The sequence below is a fragment of the Epinephelus lanceolatus genome, chromosome 8 (genome assembly GCF_041903045.1).
Source record: "Epinephelus lanceolatus isolate andai-2023 chromosome 8, ASM4190304v1, whole genome shotgun sequence".
NCBI lineage: Eukaryota > Metazoa > Chordata > Actinopteri > Perciformes > Serranidae > Epinephelus > Epinephelus lanceolatus.
Window position 1 is genome coordinate 20,241,198 of NC_135741.1, and position 18,024 is coordinate 20,259,221.

Genomic DNA, 18,024 nt, shown 5'->3' on the forward strand with positions numbered 1-18,024 from the left:
TCTACCAAAGGAGCCCCGAATCCAAACACGAAACTTAAGGAGGCCCTTGACTGTGGGGGGCTTCCTTGTAATGTCCAGCAGTAGGCATTAGTGGCACAACAAATATTATCACTTCTGCCTAACCTTGACTGTAAATGGAAAAATGATTTGGTCATATCGATGCCAACAAAAAGCCTTTTATTTAGGGCTTTAATTAATTTGCTGTTTTTTCTCAGTGAATAATTTAACCAATGAAATATGAGATAAGTGATGGGCCTGGGGGATTTAGAGGCGTTGTTGCACATCATTCCCATCTCTGTCTCTCCTCATTTCCTGTCCTCTCTATACACCAACAATGGCACAAATCACCTTCACAAAATGTCAGAAAATAGTAACACCCTCTTAAAAGCCGAGGTGACATCTTTAAAAATGCTTGCTTTGTCCATCAAACGGATAAAAACCATGTAAGACGACACAAAACAGCAAATCCTCACAGTAAGAAGCTCCTAAAAGGACTTGATAGTCGCTTATCAAAATGGCTGCTGATTAATATTCTCCTAATCGTGTCAGCGCTGCAACAGTTTAGTCAGCGTGCTCTCAGGCAGCTGTTAACACATTTAAGACTGAAACTTTAGCACTCCCTTCCTGTGCTGCAGCACTGACGCTGACAACACCGATTCCCTCTGTTGCAGTGAACATTGAACTGACAATAAATGCATCAGATGACATTTTAATGCACAAATAAGATAAGACAAAGTAGTATAAAGTAGTAAGTATTTTATTTACTTTTCAGGCTTGAATATGTTTCATATGAAAGGCAAAATTAAAATGAATACTTTTCCTCTCCATAGTTTAGGCACATTACAGAAAGGCGTTTGTAAATGAGACTGTCGGTAACAAAACAGACAAGATTGAAGAAAAGAAAAAAGACACTAATGGGCCCTGCACACCCACACAGATGCTCTTCGTTATCCTGGTTGATACGGACCGCTTTACAGGTTTGCTGGGAGTTTACGTTGTCCCGCCATAACCGGTACAACAAACTGAAGAACAGTAGAGTCACATGGTCTTTACATGCTCACACAGTGCTGAGAGGAGGTCCCATCAGTCGAAATAAGTCACAGCACCTGTGTGGGTGCACCGTGGCTGTGCAGGTGCTTGAAGCCCAGCAGGGGAGGTGAAGGATGTGGCGTTAATGTGAAGTGTACATAGACGGAGGCACACAGACAGGTCAGCAATAAGAGCAATGCAGCATTGGAGGGAGAGCTCTCCACAAAGACTATTCATCGACCACAGGAGGGGGGAGAAAAAAAAAAAGTGTAATACGGGCAGGCTTTGGGATTAATAATGGGGTGCGAACACAAGATGCTAAAAAAAACTTTGAGACCTCAAGTATTCACTCCTGTCCCTGCTTTTACCTTTACTTAAAATCATACCATATGGCTTAGGTGTGTCTCAGTGGTCAAACACTGAGTGAGAATACTGAGTTTACATCATATAGTCATCACATACAAGCAGAGAAAACACTGTTTCCGATACGAACCTGGAAAGATAACACCATTATATAAACAAGCTCAGTCTGGGCTCACTGAAGGCCCAGAGCACAGGCCTCTGCCCCCCCACAGGCACCTTTGTCATCCATCCACCACAGAAACACAGCTACAACTAAGTCTGCAGCGTAGACCTGGCCTGCTCCTCTCAAACACGCTCTCACACCACAAACGCAGGAAATGAGAACCCCCCGCCCCGCACATCTAAGTGCACTGACATTCACCTCAAGAGGAGTCTTAATTAGAGAGTCAGACAAACATTTGTGAACAGAAGCCAGAATGAGAGTCTGACATTGGGAATGACAACATGTGGCGGCACTCGGAGCCGTCAGCCAGTTGTTAACGCAGCGTCTGCAACTTGCACATTTCAGCACAAAAACATCACGGGCAGTGGCAATTTGATCGTGGCAGTGTAACTTAAAATCCGCACAGGTTTCTGGGAAGCAGCTTGGTGCTGTGACAAAACTCCCCCAGAAAACCGCGGCAGCACAAACACAAAAGGTCCCTTATGTCTTTGTGGTGCAGCAGAATGCACCGGTCAGGAGTGTATGGCATGTTTTACTCAACACCGGCGATGCAAACCTTCTCACTTGGTCAACAATTTCCTTCCAAACACGGGGAACTCCCGCTGTAGCCACGCTGACAAATAAAAACAAGCTGGCTGCAGCAAAACACCTTTGCTTCTGACCGAAACCACTTCTCAGAGACATCTTTTGAAAACGTTCTTGAATGGAAACAGCAACACTTTTTATACTCACTGCAGCCACAGAGCTGTGTCAGTTAACCTCAATTAATAAGTTCTAGTAAGACTCGAAATGTCAGTAAAAAAAATCATGGAAACACAAGGCTGCAAAGTTAATCGCATAATTGTATTACAAGCTTAATTCCCATTACTATAGGCGGGGGTGGGGGAATCAATACAGCATAGTGTCGCAGTATTTTGTGTGGCAATACTGTTACTTTCTTCTCCTATATTAATTATTGATAGTGCAAATACAAATTAAACTTTTGATAGCCTACTAGAAGAATTAAATCAATAATAAATAAATTGAGATGAACAGACCGAAAACTGTCTTATTTGATGAAAGAGACGTTGACAAAAGTTGGGGACATTCTTTGCTGTTAAAATATATTGCAAAATATGTTATCACGATACTCAGCATATCGCAAAACATTTAAAATTGCAATTTCAGAGCCTGGTGATTGCCACGCCTAATACGTACACTGTAAATGAAAATGGTTTCAAATGTGAGTACAGTATCGTGCTCCTCAAACCACTTTGTTAATCCCAAAACTGATCAAATTATCCAGCACAGTAATGAGTATTAGAATTTTTAGCTGTGACCTTGCAGCCGTATGAACTATCCCTTATTTGACAGAGCTGTGTTGCTGTGGAAACGGCCCGTCAACATGTTCGTAGGTAAAACAAGCAAGAAAGGGGATAAAACTGAACACAGTTATCACTCACACTCGAGGCTACAACCTCATCTGGGGTCGACATGTATCCCTGGTCCTGCGTTATCACACAGTGTGGTGTTAGACCTTCTACAGACATGATGGATGTGGAGTAAGACGATCGAGGGAGACAGAAGTTTTGAATGTGTTAGACTGGCTTGTAAAGGCGCCTGCGATGCAGGAAAATGGAATGATGTGCAGTTATTTGGAATGTAAGTTAGAAATAATAAAAAGAAGCCTCTGTGTGTGTGTGTGTGTGTGTGTGTGTGTTCGTGTCTGCAGACGTAACATATGATGCTGGCAGCTCTCTCGCTGCTTCCGACACAAACTGGCTATGACTTCTTCCTGATGCCTTCAAAAAAAAAAAAATAATAATAATCAGAATAAAAAGAATGAAATATTCCTCCAGACTCGGGGCGTTTGACTGGAGGCGCTTAATTTCCTCCACAAAGCAGAAGAAGAGAGAGACATTAAAATAGCCGTAGAGAGCCCTCGTGTTTTACACATATACATTTAAAAAAAAAAAAAGAAAAAAAAAAAGAAAAGTCACATTATGAATGTTTAAAGGTTTAAATAATAATAATAATTAAAAACATGGAGACAGGAGCTCTTTGAGAGCAGGTCAGCTGCTGTTCTCCGGCCAACAGCACAGCAGGAATAAATACATATATTCATATACGCCTAATAGAGAAGTGCGAAGAAACTTAACCGGGAAACAGTTTCAAACTGATACCTTTTTATAACTCTCTCTCTTTCCCTCCTCTCAGCCTCCACATTAAGCAGCTGTTGTGCACACCTTAAACACAAGAGAGGACAACCCGCCCTGCAAAACAGCCAGTCCAGAGCTGGAACTTTTTCAGCCTTGTCCTCCTGTGAATGTCCCGTTTCTTCTTCCTGTCCGCGGCGGTCAGCTTCCTCTCAGCGGCCCTCCCTCTCCTCTTGTGTCCGAGTCCCTCATTCTCGTCAGGCGAGTGGTGAAGAGGCTGGGCGGCTGGGCGGGAGGGGACAGAGAGGGAGAGAGGCAGAGAGAGAGAGTGGAGGGTTGGTTGGGGGGGGGGGGGGGGGTGTTGGAGAATGGAGGGAGGGAGAGCTGCCTGAAATGTAGGCCAAAGCGGTGGTGGGCGTTTCCATGGAAACAGTGTTCACAGCAGACAGTGACATCATCAGTACGGGGAGAGGCGACTGGGTACGGGGGGGGAGGGGTGCAACAGAAATGCGTCCTGATTGGCTTGGACTTAGACACGGTTCTCTCCGCCCACTCTGGTCCTCCGCAACATCCTGAGGTAAAGACAAAGACAGGAGGATGTCTGGAATCTGCTACTGCTACTAAAGTCACCGCACAGGCATGAAAAAAACCCAAGACGCCGCACATTTACCTTGTCTGTCTGTTCTGTGGGTCCATGTGGTCCAACAGTGCCTCCTGGGACACCCTGAATTCCTCCAGAGGGGACTGGTAGCGGGACTCGAAGGAGCCCTCCCTCCCCCTGTAGGCCATGGCCTGGGCTGGCGACTGGGGCACAGGAGACATGTTGGAGGAAGTCGACGACACCGAGCCCAGTTCCCCCAAACGTTCTCGCCCTGCTTGGGCAGATGCTGACACTGAGGTTGCCCCGACTGGAAGGAACGGGCTCAGGACCTCTCCGTTTTCATCCTGAGAGAACGATGAGGGCAGAGAAACGTACCAAAGTGTCAGCTCCACGGGCCTCTATTGTTCTGAGTGTTCATGCTCTCATAGATAAACTCTAACATACAGCCTCATTTTAAAGGATTAGTTTAGCATTTTCAGAAAATATGCTTCGCTATTTTGCAGAGTTAGATGGGAAGATCAATTCCGTAAAGCTGGTTAGCTTAGCTTAGCATTAAGACTGGAAACAGAGGGAAACAGCTAGTCTGGCTCTGTCCACAGACAAAGACTGTTGCGTCACCTCACGTTGCCTGTGTCCCTGCCAAAATGTTGCACTTGAACACACTGTAAAGACTACAGCCAGTGGCCAACAAGCACATATGTTCTGTGCCTGCGGCGGTAGTCTGTCTGTGTCATTCCAAAAGGGAAACCACAAGTCTGACGGGACGGATTCGGGATGCTAGTTATCCGGTTAACATTAACAACATAACCTGATTTAATTACATTTCTACATGTTAGGGATATAAGAGAGGACCACAACAGCTGTAATCCACAAGCTTGGGTTTACATTTTCACCGACGCCACAGTGCGGGGCTTAAAAAAGGCAGAGTAAAGAACAGCAGCTCACCCTGCCCCTGATGATGTCCATGTGGACTAACAAAGAAGCCAACTCCAGATCCTCATTGAAGCTGTTCTTCAGAGGTACTGACCGGTAACCTGGTGTCACAACAAGAGAATCTTATCACAGCGCTGATTTGCTGCAGGATTTTAGGTCATGTCAGAGAGTCACATTCATGCTGCGTGTACCTGTCTTGAGGCTGTGAATGGGGAATGTGGCCTGAGCCAGGAAATTTTGGTCATTGAACATGTCGATCTCATAAACCACAAAGCGCAGGAAGGCGAAGGCAGAGTTGCAGACCGTGAACTGGAATGGCTTTCGGGGCCACGTGGGGTTCAGACCGTTGTCAGCTGGAGAGGACAAGAAGAAGATGGAGATGAGAAACGTACGATATGTATGTGCACTACTGGTCTTGTAACCAGTAACAGCTGTGTGAAAACTACTAGCGATGTGCCGACCAAGTTTTTTTTGCCACAGATCCCAATCCGGGTCATTTAATTTTGCCGATAGAGTCCCGATCCAGTACTTCTATTGTCCTAGATAATTCAGCTAGCCAGTGCACACTACAATTAACCCAATTTACACACTTGACAATAGCTCTGTAAAGTACTCAGACCATGCCATTTTTTTTAACAAAATAAAGTATAAATAACAAACCCTCTCTTAAATCTCTTTGGCCTGTTACCTGTCTTGGGGTAATTTCTCTCCCTTTAAGAGCGTATTCTCCGGTGTTTTTTGCAGCCTGTGTCCGTTACCTAAATAAACTGTATTTTGTTGAGTATTTATTTTCATTGTCTGCACATAATACATTTTTCTAAATGTCGTTTTGCCTGCGGGGCTTTCGTTGCACTTGTCATGTTGTAGTGAGTGTGGTTGTTGTGGGTTCTGCACCACTGTCCGTCTCTCCTCGAAGCAGGGCAGTGAAAAAACACTGTCATATTGCATTTTGCTGTTGGTTATGGTTTGTGATGTTTCGCAGCAGGCGGGGCTTAGACTGGAGGAGAGACGGAGAGTTGGCAAATTGATGACAGCTGCACTCATCGTGTTGCTGTGCATGAAAGCCTCAGTGAAAACAGCAGCTGTTGTAAAACAAAGGATCAAACTGGGGTCCATACAGCTCAATATAGCTGATTTTGCCTTGTCTTAATGTTGGAAAAACCACAATGCAGGAGAGATAACCGTAAGTAAAACAGCAGAGAAAAACTCACACTCATTATTTCAAAACTTATACCTAAAAAAAAACTCTAAACATATCACTGTAAAAAGCTCAGAATCAGCTGTCCATAGCAGCACACCCTCATCGCATTATGGACAATGGTGAGAATGCCTCAACTTCTGCTTAACAGGCTAAATTTTCTTCACTGAAACTCAATGATCTACTTGGCATGCAGTTAAGACACAAAGAGACTCTATAGTTGAAGAAATGCTGCCATTGTCGATACAATCACCATCACACATTACTTATTATTGAATACAGCAATATTATAATTTTAAGAGAGTATAAGTGCAAGTACATCATAGTTGTGTTTCTTCTTGGGCTAAACCCTGATGAGAGCTGTGTCAGAGCTTCCTCCAGCATTTTCTCTTTGTATTCCCACGCATGGCTTTGTTGTTTGTACAACTTCCTGTTTTTCTAGGACCAGGCAGGAAATTACATGAGGGTTATGTATGCAGTATCCAACGGCAGCTACTCATTCAGTTCTGGCAGAGTGTCACTTCGCTGGAGGACACACCCATGGTTAAAATTAGAGCAGCGCTCACCTTCTGAGTCAGTTTTTTGCTTGGCACTGTCGTATTCTGCCCCGCACACCTCGATCTCGATCAAAGGACAAACTATGCCACGCCCGTGCTTGGGCAGGTGCCGGGCGCCCAAAACCTTCAGAGGGGAGGAAGAGGAAAACAGGTTACTACTTTTAGATCTTATCACTGGTTCAAGCACATGAATACAGACACGTAGACTGTGTGGTTGTCAAAGTCTTACACTGTGGGCCTCAACCCTCAGACAAATCTGAGACAGCTGCACCCCACAACTACGCTGTTACAGAGTCATATACTCAGCTGTTTCCTTAGATTTGTTACATCTCGACAAATTGGCACCATAAAAAGCATGCTGAAGATGCTATTAGCAGTTCCTGGATTACTTTGATCCTAAAGAACACTTGTTTCTGGAGTTATGAGGAGAGTCTTTTCTATGATTTTTAAAGGACAGGTTCATTTGCATTCTTTCAAGGGCTTTTTGAATGGAAACGCCCACTGAAGCCGTTGTATCGCTCTTCAAAGCCACCCGACTCCTTCCACAAACAGTCATTTTACCTGGCAGAATGAGGAAGCTGCAGCCTCGATTGGTTTGTTTGTTTGTGTTACTGTGTGAATTTCAGATCTGAACTAACGTGCCATCCACAGCAGTACACTGCATAGCTTCCATGCCGATTAGTGTGTCAGAAAAGTACAGCTAATTTGGAAGAACGATAACACAGTCCTCAAAGAAGGCTTGGCTCAGTTACAAGGAAGTACATGAGGGGCCTAGGGATGCAGCGTCATCAGGGCACGGTCACACATGCGCAAAACTTGACTCATTACCACTTATATTCAATGCAAGCAAAGGTGCGAATACAACGTTTGCTTCAATCTACAAAGCAAACTTGCATCTTTGCATTATATGAAATTCAACTTTGGTGAACTTTGGTGAAGAAGTATGTGTGGACGAGACATTTTTGACGTGTCAAACCAACCGATACTGTGTGATATCAGCCATAAATAGCTAACCCTTTTGATTAACGGGCCAAATCACCAGCCAAACTACAACAACCACCTTCCATTGTTTTTAGCACGCCCTCATACACATGTGCCTTTCACCTCATGCAGTATCTTTGCCTCACATCTCTTTGTGCCCCCTCGCTTCACCTCTACCACGCCCGCTGGACGACGGAGGGGGAGCACCTCCCCTCTGCACTACAGCATCACACATGCATACACACAGTCTAATCCTCTCTTTACTGCACCTCGATCTCTAGAGTGACTTGTTCGAGGCCTCGCAGCGTATGTCTGTCGAAGGGATCAAAGGTGTCGTCCCTCATGATGGGCGGCTGAAGGACGTAGCCACTCCTTCCGTTCAGCATGAACAGAGCCTGGTTCATCTGCATGGGCTTGTCTGCACGTTGGGGAAGGGAAAAAATGTCAGGAAGAGTAAGAAAACTACGGAAGACGAGAACGGCCATGTATTTTTTTTTTTTTTTGTGCACTGTTATCTCGTGATAACGACTTATTATCTCGTTAACTCGATATAACAAAGATCGTTTTCCCGTGATAATTGTCAAGTGTGATGACTGCGCACTGGTTAATGTGATCGTCTTGATTTCAGCCTACAAGAGCTGCCGTGGTCCTGCTAGATGCCTCCTACTGCTGCTGTTATCATTAGTCACACTTCTACTGTTATTATACACATAGCCTATGATTATTGTCACATACCGTATATTTTCAAATAGTCGCCCGGTGGCAAATAGCCGCTGGGCACCTAATAGCCACCGGGGGTTTGACCCCATTTTGCGTATTAAACGCCGGTCCGATTAAACGTGGGGGCGATTATTTTCTCATTCATTGCAGCTCGCGAGGGCTGCTCTCTCCCTGCCTGCAGGGCTGTCCCTCCTTGAGGGACTGTTTACGCTTTTACGATAGTGAAGTGGCGCACATGACTCGTGCTATGGACTATTATAATAATAATAATAATAATGTGGACCTGCTTTTCAGCGAACTCCTCTGGTAATTTTATTAAAAGGCATGGCATATAGGTCCACAGTAGCTTATTATTATTATTATTATTATTGGGTCTTATAAGAGTGGGCTACAATGAGTACCGGGCCATCAAATCACAGCATCCGCGGTCAGAGGACACGGAATTGTATACGCTTTAACGCACACGGGTGTACGCGATCACGGATATTTGATCTGGGAAAGATGTAGCCAGATGTATTACTGTTTTAGATATGTGGCTGTCCGTCCGTCCATCCGTCCGTCCGTCCGTCCGTAGCACGAGTCATGTGTGCCACTTCACCACCGACCCGTGCGTAAGCGCAAACACTCTCTCAAGGAGGGACAGCCCTGCAAGCAGGGAGAGAGCAGCTCGCGAGGGCTGCTCTCTCCCTGAATGAGAAAATAATCGCCCCCGCGTTTAATCGGACCAGCGTTTAATACGCAAAATGGGGTCAAACCCCCGGTGGCTATTAGGTGCCCAGCGGCTATTTGCCACCGGGCGACTATTTGGAAATATATGGTATGTGACAATAATCATATGTGTATATTAACAGTAGAAGTGTGACTAATGATAACAGCAGCAGCAGGAGGCATCTGGCAGGACCACGGCAGCTCTTGTAGGCTGAAGTCAAGACAATCACATTAACCAGTGCACAATCATCACACTTGACAATTATCACGGGAAAACAATCTTTGTTATATCGAGATAACGAAATAATAAGTCGTTATCACGACATAACAGTGCACAAAAAAAATAAAAAATACATGGCCGTTCTTGTCTTCCGTAGAAAACAAATATATTCTCTATTATTTTATCTGCTCCAACAAGAAGGGAGATACCTGCTGTCTGGAAGTTGAGTGCCACCAGCTGGGACCCACAGAGCCACATGGGCAGAGGGTCGTAGTTCGACGAGTCTAGTCTCTGGCCTCTGGGGTAGATCCTGGACAGCTGCAGTCGATTGTACTGCAGGAACTTCTTCCCCTTGATCTTGTTGACGTACTTCTCTGCCTTGGTTTCAGGGAAGGATGACATGTCCCTGAAACAGGCCCGCTCTGTGCCAATCTCTACAGGAGGCAGAAAGAGAAGACAGACCTGACCTACCTGTACTGATACTGGACATGTGCCTATTTGTAGCATGTCATAGGTATGAAATCTTTGCTTCTGTTTGTGATAAACTATAACCCTTACTGTCTTCATCAAACGGCACAGGCCTACAGTAGATGACCAGGTCGGATAATTCCAGTGCAATCTTCTTCCTCCTCTCCATCATCTTCCCCTCCTCCAGCTGGGCACAGGGACACAAACTTTAAAACACAGCTGCTCCGACAGTAACACACATCACTTCACATCGCTGACGCTAACACTAGCCTGAAGCTTGTTCCTCCCCTCAACAACTACCGTTCAGGTTGTTGTACAAAGCAAAACAAGACGGCTTCCAGGTGTGAAACTGTGTGGTGAATCTGCAGAATGGCATTCCTGAAATACACCATATGTGTTCACTGCTCAGTCAGTGCTTCCTAAATACAGGTTGTGGGTATTATAGGGCAAACCCAAGTCATGACTGGCTCTACGAACCCACAATGTGGCATGAGCATGATACGAGTCCTGGCCTGCATGTGATTTACATTTATTTACCTTGGCCTCTGAGGTCATTGTGACCTCGCGGATCTTGAACACCCATTCCTTGAGTTCCTCTTGGCTGCTGGCAGCAACGTCCAGCACCGGGCCTGTCCGCATGGAGGCGTTGGGCACCAGGGAGAAGACATGAGGCCTGCTGCCCTTCCCGTCAGGACGCACAACTGAAAGGAAAACAAGGGGAAGTGTTAAAAAAAGGGCAGAAAATGAGTAATGAGGAGCACAAACACAGGTTTCCAGACTGTGCCACAACCCAAAATGTCACATAATTTTAATTCAGTTTCATCTGTCAAAATGAGGTCAAGTTTCAGTCAAACGGTAAGAAAGACAAGCATCTAGTAAAATAGAAAAACATTGTGCACACTGTGACCTGTATGGACTTCACTCACTGCCGTCAGTTTAATTTATAAACAACTGTTAAATTGTTGTTTATAAGAAATTATTTGGAAAGTCTGAGACAGTCTCTTTTTTTTTTTACTTTAATCTTCTCTCACTTAAGATGTTATCAAGTTTTCGCAGAGGTATAAACAGAGCAGCACAAAAAAAATACAATAACACACACAAGCCAAATAAAAATATAACTCAACAATGAATGGTTGTCTAGTTAGGCATTCATTTCTTTGGTATCATGTCTCACATAAATGTTCAGTTTTTTCCACTTCTTTTTAAACGTATTCTCTTTGACTCTCAAAACATATGTCAACTTTTCCATAACTAAAATGCCTTGGATAGTTTCCAGCCAGTGTTTCCTGTTATGGAGCATTTATATTCAGCCAATGTCTGGTGACGGCTTTCTTACTTGCTGCAAGTAAAACTTTACTCAAATAGGTATTTTTTCTGCCATCAAGTCCCTGAGATACATCACAGGGCAGGTATTGGGATTACACATCCTAAAATATTTTTTGTTTGTTTTGTTTGTAGTTTGTACAGTTCCAGAAAATATGCGTGTGTGTGTGAGTGGTCTGCCTCTGATAGTGTTTGTAGCAAGGTGCCTGCTTTTTTGGGTGTTCCAGCAGTGAGTAGTGAGTTTGTGGATGTACACAACCTACTCTGCTATTTGAATCTTTAACTCTGCTTCCTATTTTCTTTCATGTGTAACGCTGAACCCCCCCCGCTTGTGTTTTAAACATCTTAGTCAGCTGTTATCTGATTAGACGGGTTTTAAAAAAGGGTCATATGCAAACAGGATTTAAGTTCAAATGATGTGAACTTTGAGCCCGGCGACGACTAATGTGCAACATAAACAGCAGCCCTGTCTCAAAGTTCAGCGTCATCACTTTCTTCACAGAAAAACAATGGGCTTCAGCTGCTCTGATTCTGCCAGTGGTCATGTGAAGGAAGCTTCGGAACAAAGTGTTCAAGAAGATCTTTCCCCATACAACCACTAGATGGAGCCAAAAGCCAGCCAAAAGCTGTGAGGACCACAGGCTCAGGTATTAAGGGTGGTTAGCAGAGGCCACAACAATGCATGACAGCATGTGCCAACACTAATGGGTGCATATTGACTGAGCTGGAGGATGTCAATAAAATACCAGATACAGAGCTGTAAGAAAAGCAACAGTGATAATAAAACCAAATGGAGAAGAATTAATAATAGAAGAGGCTGATAGCGGGAAAAAATGACGATAAAGAAAGTGGTGACAGTGTCAATTAAAATCAAAGAGGGGAGAGATTATGTGCATGCAACAGCCAGAAAAGGAGGTTGCCCTGCAGCAAGGTGGCTGCCTGCTCTGCAGCCCCGCAGCACAGAGTCGAACAGGAAGTGGAGGGGCCACTCACCAATCTGACAGGAAGACACGTCCACACTTCCTCTCAGCAGATCTCCCAGAGGGCTGTTTTCTGTAATCTCCTGCTTGACAGAGAAAAGGAGGATTAGGTAAGAAATGCCACCTGTTTTGAAGCCATAAACCAAACTGACAGGTGAGTGATGGGACCCAAACTTCTTGCGGAGGGTGAAGGTGCACTAACTTCATTAATACACTCTCGGACTGACCTCCTCTACGTAGTTAGCAGGAAACCACAACTGCTTCTTCCCTCCACAGTCACCCTTCCACCTGAGAGATGACAAAAAAAAAAAAAAAAACACGGTAAAGGTGATACATCACACGATGGCCATAAATTGATGCCAACATCCTGTGTAATTCACCCTGTCATTAGTCTTCACTCTCTCTACCTAAACAAATATGATTCGTCTAAATGGATAATTAAGAGCTACTTTGTGAATAAACGCTATGCAAGTCACTCACCATCCTCCTTCCTGTTTGTCCACATTAGTGATAATGGCGTTCTTAACGAAGGAGAGCTCGTCGTCTCTCTGGGCTTTATACTCGTACATGGCTTTCACCGTGTACTGAGAAGACAAGACAGAAGGCTGTGACACACACGTTCATCGTCTTCACTTTATGCATACTGGACACTAGGGGTGGGAATCTCCAGGCACCTCGCGGTTCGATTCGATGATGATTCAGAGGGTAACAATTTGATAATAAAATGATTATCGATGCATGTGTTGGTCAGCCGGTTTACATGCTGATCGCTGCTCCTCTCATTAATATTAGTCTCTGGGTGATGGCGTAACTAAGTATTTAAAATATACTTATGAAGATGAATAAGTACAAGTTAACTTTAGCCTGTGCGGGTGCTACGCTGACTTCACAGCTGAGTTCAGCCTCTTTTGTTCCGTCAACATGATGTTATAAACAAACATTTACATAATTATTGACATTTGTGAATTGATGCCAAATCATCCATGTACACATCGCGATGCATCTAAGAATCAATACTGGACACTCACCTTAAATGTTGGCATTTGGTTGGCCTCCACGTAAAAGCCCGGATTCCTTCCCTCGTACAGTGATCCGTAGTCTGGCTCCTATTGGACAGCAGTGTGTGTGTTAATCAGCTCTTTCGCAAGGCTGCAGGGGACTTTTACCACAGAATGCAAACTACAGACTTTTTTTTCCCCACACAAACAACATTACATTAATTTCTGTTAAGTGTGCCATTGTCTGTAAAGCCGTACTCACATCAGTGCCTATCTTCTCCAGTGTGTCCTCATTGATGGGATACCGCAGTTTCATTTTGCGGTACAGAGGGTGCTTCTCATAATAGCTGATGAGATCTACCAGGCTGTCAAACTCTGAGGTGCCCAGCACCACGGTCTGACCCTCCTGCTGCACACGACAGTGCTTTATCTTTCCCTCGGCCCTGAGGAGAAACCACAGACGAGATATCAATAACTTTGCCTTCACATGAATATTAATTCAATTCAATTTTATTTATAAAGCCCAATGTCACAAATAACAATTTGCCTCAGAGGGCTTTACAGCATACATCCCTCTGTCCTTTGGACCCTCACTGCGGATAAGGAAAAACTCCCCAAAAAAACCCTTAACAGGGGAAAAAATTAATCCTCAGGAAGAGCAACTGAGGAGGGATCCCTCTTCCAGCACGGATAGATGTGCAGCAGTTGTGGTGTGTATTGGTTATGCTAATTCTGTAATCCACAGTTGGAATTCCTACTTGTAAACTCAGCAGCAAATCAATCCAACTTAAAGAAGCAGTAGTCTGACATCACCCAACAATGGCAGTATCCATTGAAACGCAAATTTTAAATGGTAACCCATCGACTGAACGGCAACGTACAGTATATTTACCTATATTTAATCAAAGTAATACACACTTTGATTATAGTAAAACCTGTTCAGCATTTAAACTGGTGTCAAAATATGACACCAGTAAACAATCTCTGAAAGCTATCATCTCTGTCACGGTCGGAAGTTGAACTGAAACTTAACTGTAAATGTAGAATTTTATACAGTTCATAACCATTTTCCTTTGCCTTCAGACATCCTTGCACGTGAAAAGGAAGTTAGACATAAATGGCTTAGGATATAAACAAGTATCACTTAATGAGGGGAATAGGACAGGAAGAAGTTACCTGAAGGAAATGGCAAACGAGTTGGGTTCCGCCCTCTTCCTCACGAGGAAAGCCCCGTCACGAGGTACCCTCATCAGCATGTTTTCTGCTTGGCTCCTGGACAGGTTGGCATGGTACCATCTGTGATGAACAACAAAACACAGATAGACAGTGGATAATTACAGCTTGAGCTCACAGTTTCACTTCACTCCATAATTTCAAATTCTTCCTCATCTGTGTAAAAGCTGCTGGAGACTCACTCTTTGCTCTCGTGAGCATTGGTCTGCGGCACCGGCTCAGTCAGCTTCATCTCAAACTCGTTGCAGCGCAGCGCCACCTGCTGGTAGTGGTTGATCAGGGCAAAGAGCGTGTCAAACACCAGGTTGTCAGTCAGGTAGAACTTGGGGCTGCCTGCTTCCTGACGCGAGTGGATACGACAGTGCTGCACCCGCCCTGAACGCCTGGTGCAGAAATGGGAAACAAAAAAATTGAGCAATCAAAAATCTTAAAAACCTTTATGTTAAGATATTTCATAAGCTTTCCTACTAAAAAACAAACTCTCTTTGTTAACCTCCAACATACTGCCCTCTGAGCATTGTTTCCATACGTTGTGTTTAAATCACATACATGCTGATTGATTAGCTTTAGCTCCACTCACTGGAGCCATTTCATTAGCAGCCAGAAAATGAATAATTACACTTCAGACCGTGACAACAACCCCATTCAATCAATAATGGAGAAATTGACACTGATTGATCTGTCAGTGTGTCATGGTTATTTGCACGAGGTAAGCCTACAGAACACACGGGAGAGTTTTCCACCAACACATCAGTGTGCAATAGATAAGGCTGCATACTGACAACAATTTAAATATTTTAATTATCATGATGAAATGTTACTGTTAACACTTTTCTGTTGTCAAAGAGAATGTGGATGTCCAATCAGCATTGATGGTGACTGTAGTCGACTGAAGCAATAAGTTCCTCAGTGCATGTTACATTGAACTAGAAACCTGAGTGTGCAGCTTCAAAATCAGTTTTATCCCTGCATCCAATGCCACCATTTGACGTGACAGTGAGGTAGATGGAGACAAGGACAAACTACAAGTTGGATTTTGCCTCCTCGTAGACATGGCGTGTGCTCTACAAACAGCACTTTCTTTTATCTTCACTTGTATTGCAAACTAGCCATGTTTCCAAAATCGAAAAAATGCTATATGATATGAGTACAGAGGATGTTATGGATACATTTTACAGTGCACACCCACAAGGCCATTCATAACATAGCATCAGGCCGGCTCAGACCAGGGTCTGACAACAACCCAGCTGTGCTCCATTGACTCTAATGCAGTCGCTTCAGATTTCCTTCATTTTCAGGCTGGTTTTGTGGATTTGGAGCTAAATGTTGTGCCTGGGGCACGTCGTGTATTAATGATACTCGTTACCTGGAGAGGTTGGAAAAAGATATACGTTTCTTCCCTGTTCCAAAACCAAAATCAAACCCTGAAAAGTGTAGGGTTAGCTAGCTAGCTACTGAAGATATAGCCTACTGAATGTATACACATGCTGCTTTTGCTTTTTAATGATTATAACAGTGAAACAAAGACTGACCCTGCTGTACAGGAACCAGTGAAGGGAAGCAGGGAAACTTTGCTGATATTCAACCAGCTGTGTGTCATCGCAGTGTGTGCTGATGAATGTTGTTTGACTTCCCAGGTGCTGGCAGCGGCATGAGGGGCGAAGCCAAACACTGTTCATCTGCACACACTGTGATGCAACACAGCTGGTTCAATATCAGCAAAGTTTCCCTTTATATTCATTGTCTTGTGTGGCGATCAGCAGTGATATGGTGGTTCACTTTTACACTGTGATCTGTAGCCTATAGTTCGGCTTTAGCTTCTAACCATCTTTGTCTTTTTAACCTGTTGTTGCTGCTGAGTCAGTTTGACATCCTGGATGTATCCTTCAAACACAGACTGTAGACCCCTCTGTCTGCTTCTCTCTGGAATCACTGCTTCATTTTTCCAAAAATGTGATAATATGTCTTCAGGGAGTGCAGTTAGTTACAGTGTGGGCTCCATGCTTACTCTGACAGCTTGTTGGACCATCACAAAGGGGCAGGGCTTAGCAAAAGGTCAGTTAAATCATTGTCCTTTATCTATATAGTCTCATTACTTTTGGAAGTTTGCAGATACTCTGTCTGTTAAATCATGTACACCATACCAGAAAGACAGCGTGTAGTCTCCCACAAAAGTCTCGCTCTCTCGGACCAGGAAGGAGCCATCTGGAGCTCCAGTCTCCAGGCAGTACTCCGACAGTAACCTCTCAGCTATCTGCCGACCGTCCCGCCCTGCGCCCAGCTTCCCGTGGAACCATTTCTCCGTCACGTGCTGGTCCATATCGTTGGACACCTGTACGATTAGAGAAGAGAGGGAGCTGTTAGTCAACTGACACATATTTCACAAGCGTGTGTACACCTTCATTTAGCTGCACCAGCCCAATATTGTTCCCTCTTTTCATGTGCACAAGAAAAGAGACACAGTTTTTGAATATTAGGAACCACAACCTCTACAGAAAATACTGTATTTCTCATACTGTGTGTAAAGTGCAATCTCTGGTGCTGAGCAGATCCTGTTACAAGGACAAGTTCATAAACCAGGACAAGTGATTCTCATCTTCATGTATATCAATAGCAGATCAGGCCTACTAACCTCTCTGTGCTCCTCCTCATCATCATTGCCCTGGTTACTGGAGGTCTCCTCTGAGTAGTAGATCTTACTGCTGGTCAGGACAAAGAAATGAGGGTACCACTCCTGGGGGGGGGGGGGAGAGGGTGAATGGTTAGATTAAATGTTTAGAGGATCCATGTGTCACATTGAAAAGTGGCCCAAGCAGGCAAGAAGCTGCCCTCTTACACAGAGTGTAATGGTCTCAAAGAGCTTGTGAAGTCAAAACCTGGTTCTAAAAACAAATGGGACCCAAATATGAAATTAATGTTAAACAGACAGAAGCATCAAGCCATAAGATGATGATGTATCTGTGCTTTATTATAGCTAAAATCCAAACACTTTAGAGTAGAGACAACACAAAACAGGCTTGTTATAGAAGCTACTTCAGTGCATCATATTTCCAGCTTACTGTCAGCGCTGATGCAGCACAGAGAATCCATTTACACATGATACACATGCTTACATGATTAATGGGGTCTTCCAGGTACAGGATGCCATTTTTGATGGAGTTGCTGATATCATTCTCTGAGTAGGGAGTGGAGGTGGACACCTCCTCATAGGCACTGCCTTCTGCAAGCTTCTTATGCTGCAACAGATGAAGGGACAATAGGACAGACAGAAAAAGAGAGGGACATACAGTCAGAATAATTATGGCCTGTAAATGATACTGCTGTGTTTTTAGGCTGTATCACAACACAATATATATTTGATATTCTTAATATCATGAAGCTTCTGATCAACAGTTAGACGTTAGCAGTTAGAGG

General features: G+C 44.1%; 1 protein-coding gene across 1 annotated transcript in view; it reads right to left on the minus strand.

Moving 5' to 3' along the window:
- Window positions 1-739: 739 nt before the first annotated feature.
- plcg1 (phospholipase C, gamma 1) overlaps window positions 740-18,024 on the minus strand; it is a 38,536-nt gene continuing 21,251 nt past the window's right edge. The window contains exons 15-33 of the mRNA XM_033629993.2: window positions 17,724-17,846; window positions 17,243-17,344; window positions 16,755-16,942; window positions 14,793-14,993; window positions 14,554-14,673; window positions 13,640-13,820; window positions 13,408-13,485; window positions 12,860-12,963; window positions 12,607-12,667; window positions 12,393-12,462; window positions 10,614-10,777; window positions 10,167-10,263; window positions 9,818-10,042; window positions 8,230-8,378; window positions 6,989-7,103; window positions 5,416-5,577; window positions 5,237-5,325; window positions 4,361-4,635; window positions 740-4,262 (exon numbers count right to left, since the gene is read on the minus strand). Coding sequence (XP_033485884.1) covers window positions 4,220-4,262; window positions 4,361-4,635; window positions 5,237-5,325; window positions 5,416-5,577; window positions 6,989-7,103; window positions 8,230-8,378; window positions 9,818-10,042; window positions 10,167-10,263; window positions 10,614-10,777; window positions 12,393-12,462; window positions 12,607-12,667; window positions 12,860-12,963; window positions 13,408-13,485; window positions 13,640-13,820; window positions 14,554-14,673; window positions 14,793-14,993; window positions 16,755-16,942; window positions 17,243-17,344; window positions 17,724-17,846 — 2,547 coding nt within the window. The 3' untranslated portion in view covers window positions 740-4,219. The remainder of the gene's footprint in view (window positions 4,263-4,360; window positions 4,636-5,236; window positions 5,326-5,415; window positions 5,578-6,988; window positions 7,104-8,229; window positions 8,379-9,817; window positions 10,043-10,166; window positions 10,264-10,613; window positions 10,778-12,392; window positions 12,463-12,606; window positions 12,668-12,859; window positions 12,964-13,407; window positions 13,486-13,639; window positions 13,821-14,553; window positions 14,674-14,792; window positions 14,994-16,754; window positions 16,943-17,242; window positions 17,345-17,723; window positions 17,847-18,024) is intronic.